The 23,383-nt window shown below is 35.5% G+C and overlaps 3 protein-coding genes across 6 annotated transcripts; 2 read left to right on the top strand and 1 right to left on the bottom strand.

Moving 5' to 3' along the window:
* The first annotated feature begins 1,127 nt into the window (after positions 1-1,127).
* On the top strand, positions 1,128-2,772 carry LOC122044059 (RNA polymerase II C-terminal domain phosphatase-like 3). Its single transcript, XM_042604603.1, has 5 exons — positions 1,128-1,349; positions 1,449-1,595; positions 2,190-2,446; positions 2,543-2,649; positions 2,753-2,772. The coding sequence occupies exons 1-5, from the start codon at positions 1,128-1,130 to the stop codon at positions 2,770-2,772; spliced, it is 753 nt and encodes a 250-aa protein (XP_042460537.1).
* An 11,721-nt stretch (positions 2,773-14,493) lies between these two features.
* LOC122044058 (RNA polymerase II C-terminal domain phosphatase-like 3) lies at positions 14,494-16,207 on the top strand. The gene is made up of 5 exons (XM_042604602.1): positions 14,494-14,715; positions 14,815-14,961; positions 15,553-15,809; positions 15,906-16,008; positions 16,112-16,207. The coding sequence occupies exons 1-5, from the start codon at positions 14,494-14,496 to the stop codon at positions 16,205-16,207; spliced, it is 825 nt and encodes a 274-aa protein (XP_042460536.1).
* Positions 16,208-16,972: 765 nt separating this feature from the next.
* LOC122042486 (protein IMPAIRED IN BABA-INDUCED STERILITY 1-like) lies at positions 16,973-19,979 on the bottom strand. 4 transcript variants are annotated; one of them, XM_042602633.1, is made up of 6 exons: positions 19,533-19,979; positions 19,219-19,259; positions 18,977-19,130; positions 18,814-18,884; positions 18,249-18,406; positions 16,973-17,313 (listed from the first exon to the last, which is right to left on the bottom strand). In XM_042602633.1, exons 1-6 carry the CDS (start codon positions 19,618-19,620, stop codon positions 17,220-17,222), a joined length of 606 nt encoding a protein of 201 aa, XP_042458567.1. In that variant the 5' UTR covers positions 19,621-19,979; the 3' UTR covers positions 16,973-17,219. The 4 variants fall into 4 exon arrangements, 2 of the variants coding, with proteins under 2 accessions (XP_042458567.1, XP_042458566.1); XM_042602632.1 differs by lacking the exon at positions 18,249-18,406; XR_006129264.1 differs by lacking the exons at positions 18,977-19,130; positions 19,219-19,259 and having other exon boundaries at positions 18,814-18,911.
* Positions 19,980-23,383: the final 3,404 nt, after the last annotated feature.

Raw genomic sequence — 23,383 nt, 5'->3', positions numbered from 1 at the left:
ATTTTCGAAATTCGAATTCGTAATCTCTAAATCACATGATAATAATTTTATCATTACACTAATTAGCCTCCCCTTCATGCCCCAATTTATAAGTCCCTAAAAAATAAATTATATTTAGTGATATGTCACAAGATAAAACACTTATAGAAATTTTCAATGCCCCTTGCCATACTCCTTTTAATTATGTAAGAATGTTGACCATTGTATTAATGTGGGTGCAAGTAAATTAATGAGCAAAGGATCACAAAAAGATCAAAATCTAAGTACTACCTAAGGATCACAAAAAGATCAAAATCTAAGTACCACCTTGACGTAGAATACTCGATTTGTGGAAGAGTGGTGATTTAGTCACAAGAAGATTTCAAGCCATTATAACCAACCATGTATAAAAGCATTTGCTAAATTTGACAATCCATGATGTTTGTAGGTCCAGTTCAATTATGTTTCCAATGAGATTGTATATGATAAAGTTGAGTGCCTGAGATATTGCATCCGAAAGTCATCAACAAGTAGCTATTGGTCATGAAAGAATAGAGGAGAAGTAATTTCCTCCCTCCTTATATACTGAAGTGGATAAAACTCACAAGAGATATGTAACAAAACAATTAAATCATTTTTCTTGTACAGACATATCAAGTATTTTCATTTTTTGAGAGTTAAGTCATATAAAGTATTTTCATTTTTTGAGAGTTAAGTCGTAAGAAATCTTTTACCTTTAGATGGCCCAATAGTTCGATTATTGGAGACTCTGGTGACAAGTGTAAGGTAAGTTGCCTTCATCATTGACCCCTATGGGATACACTAAGCCCTCTCAAATAATCTAGGCAGATCAATTAAGAGCATAGATTATAATATGTATGTCAAAGAGACAACAAATAAATATAAAGCCATTCAACTGCCCCGTTCTGGGCTGGGCTGGGCTGGGCTGGGCCGGGCCATCCAGCCGGCCTTGAAGATCACTCTGCTACCGCCTACAGGTAGCAATCAAACCCTTGTTAGTTCTTATATTAATTAAATCAGGCGCCGTTGTTTTGCGCCGATTCATTTTCAAACCCTTGTTTGTTCTCCTCTTCCACTTTCCCTCCACTTCCAATTTCTCCTCCTCCTTCATTACCTGATTAATTATGATGATGCTTGCGTCGGATGCAAAACCACCCTCTGTTCATGGCCTCGACCATGGAGCCCTGGGTGGGTCGCATGAGACCAGAGGAAACAGACGCAAGCGCATCGACGATGAGTCCGCCGGAGACGACGACGCTGCCAAAAGGCAGAGAGTAGAATTGCCGATCTCTACGCCTAAACTGTCCTTGGTTTTGGATTTAGATCTCACTCTCTTAAACTCGATCGAGGTAATCTATCTACACTAATTGCACTGTATTTAATTGTTAATTTGTTGATTTTGTCAAAATAATTATATTAAATGCTAACAAATTCATTTGATGGTTCAGTTTGATCAAGTGGCTTCGGCCGATAAACGACTTCTGAGGAGAAAACTGACGATGCACCAAGAGAAGGATGATTGTGATCTTTTTTGCGTCGATAGTCTTCGATGTTGGACAAAACTCAGACCCGGAATCAGAGAATTCCTCCATAAGGTAACTTCTACCATTTGTTTTATAAAAATATTAATATAAGGATATTGTTATTGGCTGATAAAGATACTTAACTTCTGAAAATAACCATAATAACAAGATGTTTTTTTTTTAAAAAAAATGAAGATTAAAGGAAAGTAAGATGGTAATAAAATCAACATTAATTAATTCATCCACATTAAGGGGATGATCAATATTAATATAATTACTATTATGCATGGGAGGGTGGGGAGTTCGATCAGGCCACACGATTCCATTCGGACAGAAATTTAAGTGAGCTTGGTTAATACAACTAATAATATTTGATACAATTTTTTTTTTGTCAAACCAGTAACAACTCATTCAGTTTACTCTCCTATGATCATTATTCATGCCCTATATATAAACTCTCCTGTGATCATTATCCATGCCCTATATATGGATGATGTTTTAACATTACTGAACTAATTAATTTTTAATAACATTATAGTTATAATTGCATCTGTCTTTTCTATAATTTAAATAGAGAACTGCTTATTTTTTTTAATGTGACTCGCATTCATCTATTACATGTTACACATATTATGGATTAATCATTTCTTTTGTTTTTAATTGCAGGCGAGAGAATTGTTTGATCTACACGTCGTCACTATGGAGACTCAGCGATATGCGGCTGCGATGGCTGAGTTACTTGATCCCACTGGCACCTTATTCTTCGGCAGGATCATCTCCAGAGAGGATGCCAGCATAGATGATCACGGTCTATTGATTAAAAATTTAGATCAAGTGACTGCTTTTGAGTCCAGCGTGCTGATTTTGGATGATACAGTGAGAGTTTGGCCGCATAACCAATGGAATCTCATTCTCATTCAGAGGTACATATAAATAAATAAATAAAGTAATATTTCTTTAATTATTTGAATAACATTTTTTATTCATTATTGAAATTGTTGACAATTTAATTTGTGCAGATACGCCTATTTTCCTTACACGTGGCGTAAATACATGGCGGCGGGAGATTCGCCACTTCATACGGGCGTGGACGATGATGATGCTTTAGCATCCATCCGTCTTATCAGTAAGAAATAAATTATTTTCTAACCTACTCTCGTACTAATTAAGAGGGGTTAATTTACATTTTAAATGCTTCAATATTTCTAAAATGTATTTTCATTGAACAGGTGCTACAGAGAGTTCATGACAACTATCACTTGGTGCATCACTATGGGAGTCATGCTGATGTCAGGAGCATACTCGCGAGCACTCTCAGAGCATAACTCTCTATTTGCAACTCTAGATTAGGTTGCAATTGTATTACTTTGATACATTTGTAAACTTTTGAAATGATAAATGAAATATCCAAGAAAAGTTATTATTCATTCCATTGTACTAACCGTAGTTTTCTTGGGGACTTCCACTGCATTTTGGTTACTGGAGAAACACTCGAGTTGAGGAACTCATGTAAAAATGAGTAATAATCAGGTACCCCTTTGAGACCTAGAGGTTACTGGGATAATATTTACCTCAACATCGAGTGCTCCTTTGAGACCTTATGTGGATAATGCAAAAGCATTAGGGAGGATGATCCTTGCGTATGTGGCAGGTAAGTGCCTCTTCGCTGAAAACTATGGGAACACAATGGAATGATGAAATAACTTTGATTGGTAATTATTGATATGTTGAGCTACATTGCATAGCGTACAGAGAACTTCTTAAGGATAGGTCATAATTAAATAATTCCTATACATGTGCTCATTAACAAAATTACCCGATAGAATTAGATGAATTCGGATAATTTAAATGTATTTAACTGTATATTTTGTTGCGGGAATCATGCATGTGAATGCTCTCTGGTGAGACAAGAGAGACCTTAATCTTTTTTTTATCAAGAGAGTTTTAAATCAAAATCTGCTGTTGCTAAATTAGGAGGTCACATCTCAATGTGGTTCCTTACTGAGATAAGGATTTTCATTCCAACCAGTGAAAGGAAAATACATTTCAGTAGCCTTCATCGTTGAAGTGAAAAGGAGAAATAGACATCTCTGTACCAAACAGAACTTTTATAACTTAGCAAAACCAGTCATGTAAGGAGTACAAATGAGTAGCAGAAAGAGTGACACAATGCATCCCTACTTATTTCAGATGCACAACGAGTAACATGAAAAGATCCCTCTATGTTAGTGAGTATCTCAAACTCACATGTCCTAACATAAAATTCGATTTTGAAATTAACAAATATGCAGATTTTGATTTTGAAATGCACCATCTGGTAAACAATAGATAAAGGGCACAATAGATAAAGGGCACAATAGGTAAACAATAGATAAATGCACCATCTGATTTTGAAATGCGCTCACCAGATTTTGAAATTCGATTTTGAAATCCCTCTAGGGCAGAGGAAGCTGAGCAACGGTTATTGGGCACAATAGATAAAAACGTTTCCAACAACCTTAATGCACCATCTGGTAAACACTCAAACGTTTCTTTGATGCAATTTCCATAAAGTCGTTGAGGCTTGAAAACTGTTGCATGAGGTAGGTCAGAATTCCTCCAAAATTCATCAAGTGGAGAACCACAAAGCTTAAATATTTTATGTAGTTGCTCAACCTGAATATAATACATGTATTATAAGAATTTGTAGCAAAAAAAAAAGTGAGCTTTTAACAAAACCGAAAAAAAGATTAACACCATTTATGACCTCCCTTCAATGTTATGATAGTGGCATATGGACCTAAGCATGATGAAATATTCAGATAGTTATCAATCATGCTTCAGAAACAGGATAGCAAGTTATTATCTGTATCTATTATTTTTTTTGAATCCAGTAAGGATGTGAAAATTCTGATATTTACATGTCCCTGAATTGACTCCATGAATTAAAGTATTGTCTCTTAGAATTATCATTGTGTAATAATTGATATTAAAATAAGGCTGGATTCTTGTCTGACGGTCAATAACAACATTATAGTGAGAATAAGCATGCGGATATTAACAAATAATACTAGGATAATTACCTTAGTTCTTCCTCGTAAAAGAGGCTTGCCAAGAAAAAGTTCTGCAAGTACACATCCAACGCTCCATAAATCTACAAATGGCTCTTAGTTTGTTGATCCTAGGAGTAGCTCAGGTGCACGATACATAGTGTCATAACTCAAGTAGTTAGTGATTGGTTTGTACCAGGATTCCAAGTGTTAGCTAAACCGAAATCAGTGATCTCTAGAATCCCTTCATTGTTAACTAAGAGGTTTGCACATTCGATATCACGATGAATGATACTGTGTGAATGACAATGTTCGAGCTCAGAGAGTAACTGGTGGAGATAAATCACGGATGACTACTAGCCATTACACCTCCCTCTTGCTTCTCATGCAACTTGAGAAAATGTGTAGGATCAAAAATAAATTATGAGCAAGAGTTAAAGATGATGATTCATGATTGATATTTGAAGTAGCAACTTCAGATTTAAATATTTGATAGAGCCTATTTCATCAATAAACATCGTTTTTATTATAATATGAACATTCTGACGAAGGCAATCAAATTAAATATCTAGAATATGTGGAGATCTTCGTCCAACGAGATCGAACAATCAAGAAAGTGACGGCTAATCTGTGGAGCATAAAATGAACGGCGGAGATCCATTCTACGGATCTAGAATGGTAGAGCCTGATCCTCCTAATGATTCGTAAATTATGTTGTTTTGATTGATTCAAATTGTCCAAACCCAAACCGATTAAGGCCATCTCCAATAATTAAATATTTAAATAAAATTTTTTATAACCTCAATATATCACATCAATATCATATTTAACGGAACAATCGAATCAATCCAAATAAAAGTCCAGAATAAAAGCCCTAATGCCTCTTCAGATAAATTGATTCTCCTCTTCAAATCGTCATCTTCAGAGCTGCCTCTCACCGTCCAAGAATCTGCTCACGTCGCCATTCAATTCGTCACCTCAATCCAGCAATCCTCCTCCACACTCCTCCACAAGCTCAAGGTCAGACTTTTATTCGCTTCTAGTTTGTTTTCAATTTGATTTTTCAGTCTAACTCTTTTCAGGAATCTTATTCTTCTCATTCTTGTCACATGTTTCTTTCTTCTTGAGCTACGAACTCAAAAAGAATTAAACTGTGTTGAATAAGAAATTATTGTAGATAGAGCAATGGAAATTAATGTTGTTTCCATCAATTGTTACATGTTTCCTTCTTCTTGATCTACGAACTCAAAAAAAATTAAACTTTGTTGAATAAGAAATTATTGTAGGTAGAGCAATGGAAATTAATGTTGTTTCCATCAATTGTTACTTGTTTCTTTCTTCTTGAGTTATGGACTCATTTGTTACAATTATTTGGGTGTTTCCATTGAATAGGCAGAGCAACGAAAATATCAGAACTTTTATGACATGAGATGGCTAAAATGTTAGGATACGAATTTGGGTGCAATTACAAGTTTGGTTGCATTTGATGGTGAAAGATCCTTTTTAAGTCCAATTATAGTGTCATTAAGATGCAAAAGTCAATGAGTTAGCTAGGTGTAGAGTGAGAGTGTGAAACTGCTTTAATTCCAAGAGCATACTCCTTGATTAGATTAATGTTTCATTTGTGAGAGCAAAAGATATAGCCCCTTGTGAACCAAATTAAATTACATGAGTGCTTGATTTGTACATACTTCAAATCAGAATAAAGGAGTCTGCACATTTACTTCCTATTAGAACATATTTTGGTGTCAAAATGATGTGAAAATTTATCTTGAACATCCAAATTTTTTAGGCTAATGGCATATATTGGTCACATTGATTGATTATTACTAACATCCATTTTTTTTTGTTACAGTAAAGTAGGATTTCGAGGGCTTCTCATAAATCATTCTGGAGCAGGGATGAAGCATCAAAAGCTTTTCGCGCATTTATAGAAAAACTACTTACATCTGCTTCATTTACATCTGATAAAGAAAGTGTGCAACTTCTAACACAGCTTCAAATAGAATTACTCTAGTTGAAAAAATAGTTGAATTGAAAGATTACTTTTAGATTTAGAAAATGAGAACCGCAAATATGTATTGAAAGTTGCACGGATAATGGAAGATATTAAACAAATAGTAAACTCTCTAGAAATTGGTGGCGAGGATTAGATATCATTGTGTATCTTTGTCTTGGATTTGTATGCTTTTAGTGTATTGGTGTGCAAATGTGATTTTTTTTATATATATTTCGGAAACTTGATGTTTTTTAATTTGTCTTTCGGAATTATTCAAGTGTATGTGGAATGCAAATGTGAAATGTGGATGTCGAAGAAAGGGAAAATATGGTGAAAGCAATGTAGAATGCATACAGGTACAGTAGAAGTATCAACATTCACACAAATTCATCAAATTTTGCTGATGAAGAAAATAAATATACTGATGAAGAAAATACATGAAGTATCACATTTCAATCCTCCTACAAAACACATCAAGCTTAGTTCTCACACTTGTTTTTCCAAGTAGGCACAATGCCACTGAAACCTCCAAAAAAAACTAACATAAACCAATATGAAAATTGAAACTGGATACATAAAGAAAATCACATCTTCTTGATGGAATATCACTTCCAACAAAATCACTTCTTCTTAAAAGATTCCTGAGAAGAATTAGACTTGACCATGGGATTTGCTGGCAAAGACGATGACTGTCCAACTCTACCTCGAACACCAGCAGAAGCTTGCAATCATGAGACTGTTGTAAAGCTGACACCGTCTTTAAAAAAAGCAGGTGTATGAATATTCAATGATTGGTTAACCTATAACAATATAAACAAAACAATTATATTACATCAACCATATCATTTGAGAATACATTGGACTAGTATGAATAATATTAAATTAAAATTTTTTAAAAACTTACATTTATCAAAGATATTGAACCTGAATTCCCTTCAATATTAACTCCAACTTGCCGTGCTCTTTCACCTACATATAAGTACATAGAACCAAAGATTTCTTAATGAAGGCAAAATAAAAATACAATAAAATAAGTTTTCATTTTTGGTACCTGTAGTTTTTCTTTTCAAGTTGGATCCAAATTATTATTTGGTAAAATAGCACTTTGTTGTGTCATGGGCTCTTGTTGTACCGCTTCTTGGTGTTGGGCATTTTCAGTCCGGTTACAAGTCCTTTTGTTGTGTCCTGATCCACCGCATAATTTGCATTTTGTAAATTTTTTTACACCTCTCAACTTATTTTCAGAAGGGGGTGGTTCATCTAGTTCCCTTCTTCGCAATTTTGCAGGTCTTCCAACTTTTTCTTTGTATACTGGGGGTAGTGGGGGTGTCAAATTACATTGAGGCCACAAGTGTGGTCCATTGATAGGCATTATTCGTGCTGCATAACATCTTTTATATGTCTCTATCAAGTAATAAGGATGGACATATGCCTCTGGATCATCTTTTTTGCACCAAATGGCGCATACAACGTGCTTGCAAGGAATGGCTGTCAAATCATATTTCCTACAACTATAAGACCTGCTCAACAGATCAACCGAATGTTGATCATGTCTATCATCTGACCTCGTTATCTGGTAGTGCATTTCATCTGATTTCATGGGAGAATACCTAATAGCCTCCACATAGATCTTTTCTAGCACATCTCTGATCTTTGAACAAATTCGACCTTTCCATTTCTCAGCCCTCTCTCTATTTTTTTGAAATCTGCCCATCAAAAGATTTCGTATTATCTCAAACATCTCAATTATTGGCTTCTCCCTACCATCTAATATAAAGCTGTTAAAACTTTCGCACATGTTGTTCAACAAGATGTCTGATTTAGAAGTGGTGCTGAAATATGCCTTACACCACTGGCTTTCAGGTTTGTTCACCAACCATCCATATGCTTTTGCATCAATGTCTTTTTACTCAGCCATGTGCACTTGAAACTCTTCAATTCTTGTTGCCTTTGTCGCAGCCCAAAAGGCGATCTTAACCGCTACACTCTTGAATCCATCACGTTTCATATTGCTCTCTAAATGTCTCACACAAAATCTATGTTCAACATCAGGAAACAATGCTTCAAGTGCAGGAATCAAACCTTTTTGCTTATCTGACATAAATGCTCAGGTTTGTGGATCATTGCCAATACCAATGTCTTCATCTAAGAGGCAAAGAAACCATGTCCAACTATCTTTTGTTTCATTCTCAACCATTGAGTAACATATTGGAAATATATTATTATTTGGATCTAGCCACAAGGCCGATAATAATTGCCCATCATGTTCTACCTTTAAGAGCATCCATCAACACCAATGATACGCCAACAAGCATTCTTAAATCCTTGCTTACACGCTGAAAAACGAACTTATAATCTCTGAAACCTTGGACCTTCATCAACCTCCGTCAACTTCAAAACTATAGTAGCCCCAACATCAGATCTTTTCAATTCAGCACAATACTTCCTTATTTGCTGAAATTGCTCCTCGACAGAACCTTGCACCAATTTCAGCGCCTTTCAATTAGCCATGTAGGCAGTCTTCCTCGAAAAATCTGATTGCAGGATGGTAGAAATCTCTTCCCTAAACTCCAAGTGTCCCAATTTAGGATTTGTGCTAAATTTTTTAGCAAAAGTTTTTCCCAACCATGTTGAGTTGACACACTTGTTTTTAAAATCCCGAACACAATGACTGTGACATCCGTCAAAATTTCTTACTTGCCAACAGTTATCATTAGTCATCTTCGCAACATGGATCATCCAGTAGCAATTATCATCATTGCACTTAGCCCAAAGCCGGATATTATCATTTTTTACAAACTTCACAGGTCTTCCTTGTCTAATGCAATGACTTTCAATTGTGAATTTTGCTTCTTTTTTTTGAATTAAAAACTAAACCAAGCTTCAACTCTAGGTTTTCAAAATCCTTCTTTGGATCAAACAATGGATAATTTTTAACTTCATCCTCATCAGAATCATGAAGACTGTTTAAACCATCACTGTCTGCACAAATATCTGCTTCACTGTCATCCTCACGGACAACCATGTTTCCTTTCATAGATTCTATATCATTGCTAGCATAAAATAAATAAATAACTCATTTGCTGGATTGAGATATTGAAGAATGAGATATTGAAAAGTCATTCATAAAAAAATAAATAAATAAACAAACAAAAAAACTAACATAAACATAAAAGTCACTCATTTGCTGCTTTCATTTTTTCCAATTCTCATTCTCATGAAATTTTCAAGTTTCTCATGAATATAAATCCTAAAGATTGAAAAATCAAATTGAAAACAAACGAGTAGAGAATAAAAGTCTTACCTTGAGCTTGTGGAGGAGTGTGGAGGAGGATTGCTGGATTGAGGTGACGAATTGAATGGAGGCGTGAGCAGATCTTGGACGGTGAGAGGCAGCGCCGAAGATGTCGATTTGAGGAGGAGGATCAATTTCTCTAAAGAGGCGTTAGGGTTTTTAGTCTGGGCATTTCTTTGGATTGATTCGATTGTTCCGTTAATTTTAACTATTAGTTGACGGAAAGATCAAATGGGTAAAAAATAAAAAAGAAATGAGACTAAATCAGGTCACAAATAATATTAGGGACTGACCGGGAAACAACCAAATGATTTGGGACTAAACCAGGAATTTTCCCAACGGAAGAGAAGAGAGAAAGTTTATGTTACAAAAAAAAATATAGAATTAATTTTTTTATTTTTGATAGTTGGTACCGGGCTTACGTTCATTAATCCTGGAATAACCTGCTTGGTTCCACGCAAATAGAATTTATTTATTTATTTAATTAATTAATCTAAACCTGATGACATTTATTAAAATTGTTTGGTTTTTGAAACAATGGTGAAATCCAATGCATTCAAGCCTTGTGTAATTTTTAATGTAACTAAGTCCTACTCCGAATTCATATGCTTTGTTAAAACTTGTTTTAGAATTTATAATTAGATTGTAGGAAAAGTTGATTATGCTTACTGGTGTTCCTTATTGTTCATTTTTAGGTTATATGAAGGGAATTAGATTATAGTAGACTATCAACTGACTAGAGCGTGGGAGGTATTTTTGTCCGCATGCGTTTATTAGCAATTAATCTCTTATTCTATTATAGTAAAATTATCATCCTCTAATTAATTGGATATTTGTAAGAATTAGAATTCATAATTAGAGAACAATCCAAGTTACAAGTTATTTTCATGACTCTATAGCATAAAATTAGGATTTTCAATAATTTTTAGTTTTATACTGGTTTAGATCTATTGGTGTAAAACAATCTTTTTTATCATTGAAGATAGAAGAAGAAAACCTAGTATCAAGCAGTATTTTTGAGTTTCTTGTATTTTTTTTTTTGGCAAAGAACACAAAGAACAGAACAATGACGATTTTCTATAACTTTTGTCGTTTTGTAGGATAATCGCCACATTTGATTGAAAAATTAAAATTCATCGTTATCAATTGACCGTTGTAATGAAGTAATTGATTGTTGTGCCTAAAATAATAAACATAAATATTTTGATTCAATTGTGACACTTGACTATTATTATTCTTCGGTTGTCATATAGTAATAGTTGACTATTGTATATAAAATTATGCATAATTTTTTTTTTTTTTGAGTCGATTGAGGTACTTGACTGACTTAGTCAATCAATTATTATACAATAGCAATCGACGACTAATGTGTCCGAGATTGTGTATAAAAAGTTTCTAGATCGATTGGTGTATTTGACTACTAACATCAATTGACTAGTATTTACAAATAATCGACTATTAGTCATAGATTCAGACACAGAAAGTTTATCCATCGACTAGGGGAGTATGTTATTTTGTAACAAATGGATTTGTTATTAGAGACACATCTATTAAGGGATATAATTAATGTTAATTGCGAGTTTGTATTATTAGATATGAGTTTCTTTTCGTGGAACCTGTTAATTCACATTATTAATGATGGGATGATAATAAAATCGGGTCTATTATTATATATGGGGAGTCATCCCATAGAGTTGAATAACTTGAGATTTATTTGCTTCCATTAGTGAGGAGAGTATGATGCCATCACATAACCTATCTTGATTATTTTTTTGGCTCAAGTCTAACTTAAAAACCAGACTCCTAAATCATAATGTACATTTATATATATTCTTTTAGTTAACAATTTTTTAAAATTAAATCAATACATTAAAGACAATATAAAAAAAGTAAACAATATGCAATAGTCAAAATATTTCAATTATAATTAAATAATGAGATAAACATGTCTAAAATCATCACTAAATAATAATTTGTCTTATAATTTTAGAACTAAAAAGAATAATCAAGTCTATATAATTAAGTTGTTCAAGAATGCCTTTTTCAAATGATAATATAGCTAATTGTTTCAATCTTTCAAGTGTTATAGTTGATCGAAGAAAAGTTTTAATAAGCTTTAACTTTGAAAAACTTCGTTATGCACTTGCTACTATAATTGGGATACTCAACAAGATTTTATAAGCAACTTGGGAATTTGGAAAATATCCATCCATTTTCTTCATGTAATTCACTACATCAATTGTCAATTTTGCTTTTCTTGAGAATTTTCAAGTTTCTTGCAAAACCTTAACAAGACTTCATCATTTACACATTGTAATTTCTCCCGATTGAATAAAAAATTAGATATTTCTTTGTATTTTTGAAACTGTTTAAATCGAGTTTTTGTAGAAGCATGAGCGTGATCGATTATAAACATAAAATAGTTGATGTGAATAAATTCTATGGCTGACTATATCACTTCTAAATTGTTACTTTGATCAAATTACTTATTTCTTCGAACTACATATTTCTCTTGTAATACTACTTCAATGCTCATCTCACATGCTATTTCTTTTAACCTAAACAACTTCTCTAAATTTTTCTAGAAATAAAAATAATTAATTGTAAAAGTCTGATAACATTATAATATCCATATCTTCATATTGAAGAAATTTGCTCATCGTGTTGATAGCATGGTTTTCGAGAGTTGGACGCCAGAGGAAAAGATATGCAGAAGTCGAGCCGACGTTGGCACAGTGGAGCTCGGAGGCCCGATCGAACACGACGCAAGCATAGGAATGTTCCGGCCAAACGGATGTAACACAAGCATAGTGGAATTTCGACTGAGCGGACGGTACACATGAACAACGGATTCCCGATCGAGAGGTTAGTCCGCTCGGCCTAGCAATATACTCTGTTATCGATCGACATCCTTTTGGGAGTTAGTGTCGTCGACACCAATATGAACAACCAGAAGATCGTACGACGGAGACTTCTACTGTCATTTCAAAAATATACTCGGCCTATTAAGATATTATGTCAAGGATATTTTATTGATAAATCTTTGAAGGAAAATTTTGGAAAATATGCTCGCCTTGAGCGTGCACATAGAATCTCTTCTTTGATGGGACACATTTTCAACAAGTGTAAAGACACAAATTGATATCTTATGGATATGATAAATTTAATCTTCATAATAATAATTTTATCGATGTGTCGGATGTGGGTCCATATGGCGAAGTATAATAATACGTGAGATGAAACTATACAAACTGAGTAGGTAAAGAATTTAAATTCTATGAATTTGAAACATTTTGAAATATATTAAGCACTTTTAAAACACCAAATAATTGAAGCAAAGATAAAATAAATAAATCATAAATTCATGATGTGCAATAAATAAATTTATAGTAGAAAGTATATCTCATACCAACCTAATGTTTCCTTTGACACTATAAATTTATGACTCCTAAAACATAGCATGACATGTTATTATCCTTTTAGGAAAATGGTTTGGAAAGGTCTATGTGTCCTCTATAATCCCTATAAACTTCTCAATTTGACATATAAGATATACCTATGGCTCATGCGTGAAGTCTTGTTAATGCAGGGATTCTAAAAAAAGATCTATTGTACATAATCTTTTGTAATTTTCGAAATTTGAATTCGTAATATCTAAATCACATGATAATAATTTTATCATTACACTAATTAGCCTCCCCTTCATGCCCCTATTTATAAGTCCCTAAAAAATAAATTATATTTAGTGATATGTCACAAGATAAAACACCTATAGAAATTTTCAACGCCCCTTGCCATACTACTTTTATATAAGAATGCTGACCATTGTATGCAAGTAAATTTTTGAGCAAAGGATCACAAAAAGATCAAAATCTATGTACCACCTTGACATAGAATACTCGATTTGTGAAAGAGTGGTGATTTAGTCACAAGAAGATTTCAAGCCATTATAACCAATCATGTATAAAAGCATTTGCTAAATTTGACAATCCAGGATGTTTGTAGGTCCAATTCAATTATGTTTCCAATGAGATTGTATGTGATAAGGTTGAGTGCCTGAGATATTGCATCCGAAAGTCATCCACAAGTAGCCATTGGGTCATGAAAGAATAGAGGAGAAGCAATTTTCCCCCTCCTTATTTGCTCAAGTGGATAAAACTCACAAGAGATATGTGACAAACAGTTAGAATCATTTTTCTTGTACAGACCTATAAAGTATTTTCATTTTTTGAGAGTTAAGTCGTAAGAAATCTTTTACCTTTAATATTGGAGACTTTGGTGACAAGTGTAAGGCAAGTTGCCTTGATCATTGACCCCTATGGGATACACTAAGCCCTCTCAAATAATCTAGGCAGATCAATTAAGAGCAGAGATTATAATATGGATGTCAAAGAGACAGCAAATAAATATAAAGACATTCAACTGCCGTGTTCTCTGCTGGGCTGGGCTGGGCTGGGCTGAGCTGAGTTGGTCCATCCAGCCGGCCTTCAAGATCACTCTGCTACTGCCTACTTGTTACTTCTTATATTAATTAAATCAGGCGCCGTTGTTTTGCGCCGATTCATTTTCAAACCCTTGTTTGTTCTCCTCTTCCACTTTCCCTCCACTTCCAATTTCTCCTCCTCCTTCATTACCTGATTAATTATGATGATGCTTGCGTCGGATGCAAAACCACCCTCTGTTCATGGCCTCGACCATGGAGCCCTGGGTGGGTCGCATGAGACCAGAGGAATCAGACGCAAGCGCATCGACAACGAGTCCACCGGAGACGACGACGCTGCAAAAAAACAGAGAGTAGAATTGCCGATCTCTACGCCTAAACTGTCCTTGGTTTTGGATTTAGATCTCACTCTCTTAAACTCGATCGAGGTAATCTATCCACACTAATTGCACTGTATTTATTTGTTAATTTGTTGATTTTGTCAAAATAATTATATTAAATTCTAACAAATTCATTTGATGGTTCAGTTTGATCGAGTGGCTTCCGCCGATAAACGACTTCTGAGGAGAAAACTGACGATGCAGCAAGAGAAGGATGATTGTGATCTTTTCTGCGTCGATAGTCTTCGATGTTGGACGAAACTCAGACCCGGAATCAGAGAATTCCTCCATAAGGTAACTTCTACCATTTGTTTTATAAAAATATTAATATAAGGATATTGTTATTGGCTGATAAAGATACTTAACTTCTGAAAATAACCATAATAACAGGATGTTTTTTTTTAAAAAAAATGAAGATTAAAGGAAAGTAAGATGGTAATAAAATCAACATTAATTAATTCATCCACATTAAGGGGATGATCAATATTAATATAATTACTATTATGCATGGGAGGGTGGGGAGTTCGATCAGGCCACACGATTCCATTCGGACAGAAATTTAAGTGAGCTTGGTTAATACAACTAATAATATTTGATATCATTTTTTTTTTGTCAAACCAGTAACAACTCATTCAGTTTACTCTCCTGTGATCATTATTCATGCCCTATATATAAACTCTCCTGTGATCATTATCCATGCCCTATATATGGATGATGTTTTAACGTTACTGAACTAATTAATTTTTAATAACATTATAGTTATAATTGCATCTGTCTTTTCTATAATTTAAATAGAGAACTGTTTATTTTTTTTAATGTGGCTCGCATTCATCTATTACATGTTACACATTATGGATTAATCATTTCTTTTGTTTTTAATTGCAGGCGAGAGAATTGTTTGATCTACACGTCGTCACTATGGGGACTCAGCGATATGCGGCTGCGATGGCCGAGTTACTTGATCCCACTGGCACCTTATTCTTCGGCAGGATCATCTCCAGAGAGGATGCTAGCATAGATGATCACGGTCTATTGATTAAAAATTTAGATCAAGTGACTGCTTTTGAGTCCAGCGTGCTGATTTTGGATGATACAGTGAGAGTTTGGCCGCATAACCAATGGAATCTCATTCTCATTCAGAGGTACATATAAATAAATAAATAAAATAATATTTCTTTAATTATTTGAATAACATTTTTTATTCATTATTGAAATTGTTGACAATTTAATTTGTGCAGATACGCCTATTTTCCTTACACTTGCCATAAATACATGGTGGCGGGAGATTCGCCACTTTATACGGGCGTGGACGATGATGATGCTTTAGCATCCGTCTTATCGGTAAGAAATAAATTATTTTCTAACCTACTCTCGTACTAATTAAGAGGGGTTCATTTACATTTTAAATGCTTCAATATTTCTAAAATTTATTTTAATTGAACAGGTGCTACAGAGAGTTCATGACGACTATCACTTGGTGCATCACTATGCGAGTCACGTCGATGTCAGGAGCATACTCGCGAGCACTCTCAGATCATAGCTCTCTATTTGCTACTCTAGATTAGGGTGCAATTGTATTACTTTGATACATTTGTAAACTTTTGAAATGATAATTGAAATATCCAAGAAAAGTTATTATTCATTCCATTGTACTAACCATAGTTTTCTTGGGGACTCCCACTGCATTTTGGTTACTGGAGAAACACTCGAGTTGAGGAACTCATGTAAAAATGAGTAATAATCAGGTACCCCTTTGAGACCTAGAGGTTACTGGGACAATATCTACCTCAACATCGAGTGCTCCTTTGAGACCTTATGTGGATAATGCAAAAGCATTAGGGAGGATGATCCTTGCGTATGTGGCAGGTAAGTGCCTCTTCGCTGAAAACTATGGGAACACAATGGAATGATGAAATAACTTTGATTGGTAATTATTGATATGTTGAGCTACATTGCATAGCGCACAGAGAACTTCTTAAGGATAGGTCATAATGAAATAATTCCTATACATGTGCTCATTAACAAAATTACCTGATAGAATTAGATGAATTCGGATAATTTAAATGTATTTAACTGCATATTTTAGTGCGGGAATCATGCATGTGAATGCTATCTGGTGAGACAAGAGAGACCTTAATCTTTTTTTATCAAGAGAGTTTTAAATCAAAATCTGTTGTTGCTAAATTAGGAGGCCACATCTCAATGTGGTTCCTTACTGAGATAAGGATTTTCATTCCAACCAGTGAAAGGAAAATACATTTCAGTAGCCTTCATCGTTGAAGTGAAAAGGAGAAATAGACGTCTCTGTACCAAACAGAACTTTTATAACTTAAGCAAAACCAGTCATGTAAGGAGTACAAATGAGTAGCAGAAAGAGTGACACAATGCATCCCTACTTATTTCAGAAGCACGAGTAACATGAAAAGATCCCTCTAGGTTAGTGAGTATCTCAAACTCACATGTCCTAACATAAAATTCGATTTTGAAATTAACAAATATGATTAGTATTTGTAGTCCTTGACATGGAGCTAGGCTCTCTGAGACACCTTCACCTACAGCAGCATCATCCTTTGAATCAATTTCTTTGTTGGGCTGATATTTTGGTAAGTTGGATGGTTCACATGCATACGACCGAGCCCTGAAATACTGAACAAGTTTGAGAAAACAATTAGCCTGAATACTGACATTGTATAGAGAACATTCATAGTGAATGTAACACCAGAAGAGAAGTGAAAAAATATGATGCAAGTTGGAAGATCAATGCTTGATAGAATTGATTAGGAATTTGGTTGTATGTCTCATTTTAGAATGCATCTTATTAAGGGATAGTAGAGTTATAATTATGTGTAGTATAGGTTTATTACCACCTTTGTTATTTAGTTTTACGGTATTATGTTTGTCTTATATATAGGGCAACAGTTCAATCCAAAGAATAACAATACAGTATTTTTTTTTCTTCTTTCAACTCATCTAAATCAGAACCACAAGAACATAATTTCTTTAAAAGAAAAATTAATAAAGAATCTTCGATATAGCAATAGTATGAAACACATGGTAAGGAGATAATTATTGAGTCTGCAATTAAATCTTTTTGCATGATGAGTTTAGATAATTTTCTAACAAATCTTTCTACCCTATGGAACCACCCATAGATGCCTCTAGGTTCATGTAACTTCAAATGGTACAATATAATTTCTTATTCTCCCATAACCCACAAAACTTTCATTAACTAAAAGTACATTCACATATTTTATCAGAATTTATAAACAAGATGGGCATCCTCTTCCAGATTTAAGTATAGGAAAATGGTATGAAGTGGATGTGACACTGTCATATAGGAGATGCACTATATATATATATATATATATATATATATATATATATCTATTTCAGTTGCTTCCGGATGGCAAATAATAGCAATGTGGAGTATCTATCTTAAATCTCATATGTAGAATAATAACAAATACTATTATAATGCAAATCACTAGACTAAATCCTACAGTAGTGTTACGTCAGAACTAAGGGCAGAGGAAGCTGAGCCAAGATTATTGGGCACAATAGATAAAAACGTTTCCAACAACCTTAATGCACCATCTGGTAAACACTCAAACGTTTCTTTGATGCAATTTACATAAAGTCCTTGAGGCTTGAAAACTGTTGCATGAGGTAGGTCAGAATTCCTCCAAAATTCATCAGGTGGAGAACCACAAAGCTTAAATATTTTATCTAGTTGCTCAACCTGAATATAATACATGTATTATAAGAATTTGTAGCCAAAAAAAAAAAGTGAGCTGTTAACAAAACCGAAAAAAAAAGATTAACACCATTTATGACCTCCCTTCAATGTTATGATAGTGGCATATGGACCTAAGCATGATGAAATATTCAGATAGTTATCAATCATGCTTCAGAAACAGGATAGCAAGTTATTGTCTGTATCTATTATTTTTTTTTAATCCAGTAAGGATGTGAAAATTCTGATATTTACATGTCCCTGAATTGACACAATGAAAGTATTGTCTCTTAGAATTATCATTGTGTAATAATTGATATTAAAATAAGGCTGGATTCTTGTCTGACGGTCAATAACAACATTATAGTGAGAATAAGCATGCAGATATTAACAAATAATACTAGGATAATTACCTTAGTTCTTCCTCGTAAAAGAGGCTTGCCAAGAAAAAGTTCTGCAAGTACGCATCCAACGCTCCACAAATCTACAAATGGCTCTTAGTTTGTTGATCCTAGGAGTAGCTCAGGTGCACGATACATAGTGTCATAACTCAAGTAGTTAGTGATTGGTTTGTACCAGGATTCCAAGTGTTAGCTAAACCGAAATCAGAGATCTCTAGAATCCCTTCATTGTTAACTAAGAGGTTTGCACATTCGATATCACGATGAATGATACTGTGTGAATGACAATGTTCGAGCTCAGAGAGTAACTGGTGCATATAACATTTGATCTACAAAATATGTCCTTGGTCAAGTTTCTTCTGTGATATATTTTTTGTTTATTTTATATTTGAAATAGTTTCAAAGAATGTGCATGACCTGTAGATTAGTGAGTTTGAGGTCTAGACAAGATGATAACCCTGCAAGATAATGCTCCATATATTCAAAAACAAGGTACATACTGCATGATAATCAGGAAGTAATTAAGCCTTCCAGCTTGATGATATTTGGATGATAAGCTTGTGAAGGATCTCTATCTCCCTTGACATAAACCTAACACTCTCAGGCTCAAAATTTACAATAATTTACTCGTCAATTTTTTTCTGCTGAATTTTAGATAAATTTGATTGACCTTTTCGAGAAAAAAAAGGAACAACACAATTGAATTGAAAATCGAAAGTACACGATATTACCTTCTCTAATTTCAAAAAAGAGTCCGCTTTGAGGGACACCCATCCATGAATGGCTTCTCCGGCCACATTGCTCAGCCACGCAGGCCATCCTGTGGCGATCTGCTCCGCTTAGGCTTGTCGGTTCATGTTCCACATGCGGAAGCTCACAGAGCTATTGCCGGAGCTCATTTTCTCTTATTCCGCCGACTCGCTTCGTTCCCCAAACTCACTATTCTCGCGAGTCAGCGACTGTTTAGCGTGCAACCCTTCGCTGCCTCGCGAGCGCCCGCCTGTCACTGCCTCTCCGGCCGCTCGCTGCCTATCCCGATTTTTCTTGCTGATGGAGTTAAGGGTTACAATTTGCTTCGGAGAGGGAAGGGAAACGGAACGGAAGGGGAAAATTCCCGGTTTAGTCCCAAATCATTTGGTTGTTTCCCGGTTCAGTCCCTGATCTTATTTGTGACCTGATTTAGTCCATTTTTTTTTTTATTTTTTACCCATTTGATCTTTCCGGCAACTAATAGTTAAAATTAACGGAACAATCGAATCAATCCAAATAAAAGTCAAGAATAAAAGCCCTAACGCCTCTTCAAATAAATTGATTCTCCTCTTCAAATCATCATCTTCAGAGCTGCCTCTCACTGTCCAAGAATCTGCTCACGCCATCATTCAATTCGTCACCTCAATCCAGCAATCCTCCTCCACACTCCTTCACAAGCTCAAGGTCAGACTTTTATTCGCTTCTAGTTTATTTTCAATTCGATTTTTCAGTCTAACTCTTTTCAGGAATCTTATTCTTCTCATTCTTGTCACATGTTTCTTTCTTCTTGAGCTACGAACTCAAAAAAAAATTAAACTTTGCTGAATAAGAAATTATTGTAGGTAGAGCAATGAAAATTAATGTTGTTTCCATCAATTGTTACATGTTTCTTTCTTCTTGAGCTACGAACTCAAAAAAATTAAACTTTGTTGAATAAGAGATTATTGTAGGTAGAGCAATGGAAATTAATGTTGTTTCCATCAATTGTTACATGTTTCTTTCTTCTTGAGTTATGGACTCATTTGTTACAATTATTTGGGTGTTTCCATTGAATAGGCAGAGCAACGAAAATATCAGAACTTTTATGACATGAGATGGCTAAAAAGTTAGGATACGAATTTAGGTGCAATTACAAGTTTGATTGCATTTGATGGTGAAAGATCCTTTTTTAGTCCAATTATAGTGTCATTAAGATGCAAAAGTCAATGAGTTAGCTAGGTGTACGAGTGAAAGTGCGAAACTGCTTTAATTCCAAGAGCATAATTCTTGATTAGATTAATGTTTCATTTGTGAGAGCAAAAGATATAGCCCTTTGTGAACCAAATTAAATTACATGAGCGCTTGATTTGTGCATACTTCAAATCAGAATAAAGGAGTCTACACATTTACTTCCTATTAGAACATATTTTGGTGTCAAAATGATGTGAAAATTTATCTTGAACATCCAAATTTTTTAGGCTAATGGCATATATTGGTCACATTGATTGATTATTACCAACATTCATTTTTTTTTTTTGTTACAGTAAAGTAGGATTTCGAGGGCTTCTCATAAATCATTCTAGAGCAGGGATGAAGCATCAAAAGCTTTTTGCGCATTTATAGAGAAACTACTTACATCTGTTTCATTTACATCTGATAAAGAAAGTGTGCAACTTCTAACACAACTTCAAATAGAATTACTCAAGTTGAAAAAATAGTTGAATTCAAATATTACTTTTAGATTTAGAAAATGAAAACCACAAATATGTATTGAAAGTTGCACGGATAATGGTAGATATTAAACAAATAGTAAACTCTCTAGAAATTGGTGGCGAGGATTAGATTGTTAGACACAAACAATCTGCCAGAGATTTTAGGGCTATTAGCTGAATTCAAATAGCACTGATTTAAATTCAACTTACAGTAGAGATGACATGAGCGGATAATCTCAGGCTGCCAGCAGGGGCTGGTTTCTGCTCCGAGCCGAAGAATTGTCGAGCAAGAAGATCGGCTGAGCCACTAGTCTGTGTTGCCGAGCGAGCGGATCGGTCGAGCAGAGGACAGATCGGCCAAGCAGATCGATCGAGATGAGGTCGGTCGGTCGGTCGGTCGGTCGATCGACCAGGTCGGCGGGTCGGTAAGTCAGCCGGGTCGGCGGGTCGGTCGGTCGGCCGGGTCGGCGGGTCGGTCGGTCGGCCGGGTCGGCGAGTCGGTCGGTCGGCCGGGTCGGCGGGTCGGTCGGGTCGGCGAGACACATATTCACCGCCTTGGTCACTTTGAACCACCTTAATTTTCTTATTAAGTTGGTTTTCAACCTCATTCTTATAGAGAGCAAATTTCTCTACAGCTTCATCCTTACTTTTGAGAAGATACACATAACAATATTTTGTGTTATCATCTACAAAAGTGATGAAGTATTTATTACCACCACGTGTTGGTGTACCTTTTAGGTCGCACACATCGGTGTGGATTAGGTCAAGTGGTTCATTACTTCTTTCAATATGTTGAAAGGATGACCTTGTCATTTTCGCTTCAACACAAATCTCACACTTGTGTTTTGGGTCAAGGTGGAATGTAAGTATGCTTTGCATGTTTATTAATCTACGCAACACATCGTAGTTAACATGTCCTAGTCTACCATGCCACAAACACGAAGACTCAAGCATATAAGTGGAAGAGCTTTCATTTTTATTTATCTTGGGCTTAATGGCCATTACATTGAGCTTAAACATCCCATCAGATACATAGCCTCTTCCTACAAACATTCCATTTTTGGACAATACAACTCTGTCCGACTCAAAAATAATGTGAAAGCCATGCTTGCTCAAAAGTGATCCGGACACTAGATTCTTTCGAATCTTCGGAACATACAGCACATTGTTCAGAGTGAGGTCCTTACCCGAGGTCATCTTCAGCACCACCTTTCCTTGGCCCATAATGTCCGAGGTTGCTGAGTCCCCCATGAACAGTTTGTCTCCAATGACTTCCTCGAAGTTGTGGAGCAGCTCCTTGTTGCAGCACACATGTCTGGTGGCTCCAGTATCGATCCACCATTGTCGCGGGTTTGAACCAATCAGATTCAGTTCTGAGACCACAGCGCAGAGGTCGTCCATTTCTGGTCCCTCGTTCAAGTTGGCCTCTTGCTTCTTCTTCGGCTTTCTGCACTCCGAAGATTTGTGACCTACTTTGTCACAGTTGAAGCACTTCCCAGAGAACTTCTTCTTGTTGATGCCTCCTCTGGGTCCCATCTTGGAAGACTTGTGGTTCTTCCGTTTCGAGATTTGACCGTGCTCGACGACGTTGGCTTTCACAGTAGCCTGAGAGAACAGTTTCCTCTCTGAACTCTTGTTGTCTTCTTCGATGTGAAGTCGAACAATGAGTTCCTCTACATTCATCTCCTTCCGCTTGTGCTTCAGGTAGTTCTTGAAGTCCTTCCAGCCGGGAGGCAGCTTCTCAATGATAGCAGTCACCTGAAAGGTTTCACTCAGAACCATCCCTTCTGAGTGGATCTCGTGCAGGATCACCTGAAGCTCCTGGCCTTAGCTGATCACAATCTTGGAGTCAACCATCTTGAAGTCCAGGAATCGACCCACGATGAACTTCTTTGCCCCTACATCCTCCATCTTGTATTTCTTGTCCAGGGACTCCTGCAGCTCCTTAGCCGTTCTCTTCATGCTATACACAGCGTACAACGATTCGGCAAGGCAGTTAAGGATGTAGTTTCGGCAAAGGAACTCAGAATGAGTCCATGCCTCCACTGTATTGATGGTTTGCGCATCAGCATCCTCAGCTCGCTTGGGAGGGTCCTCAGTCAAGAACCGAGCCAGGTTGAGCGTGGTCAGGTAGAAGAGCA

Source organism: Zingiber officinale, chromosome 2A (assembly GCF_018446385.1).
Source record: "Zingiber officinale cultivar Zhangliang chromosome 2A, Zo_v1.1, whole genome shotgun sequence".
NCBI lineage: Eukaryota > Viridiplantae > Streptophyta > Magnoliopsida > Zingiberales > Zingiberaceae > Zingiber > Zingiber officinale.
This window is presented reverse-complemented; position numbering and strand designations above follow the sequence as displayed.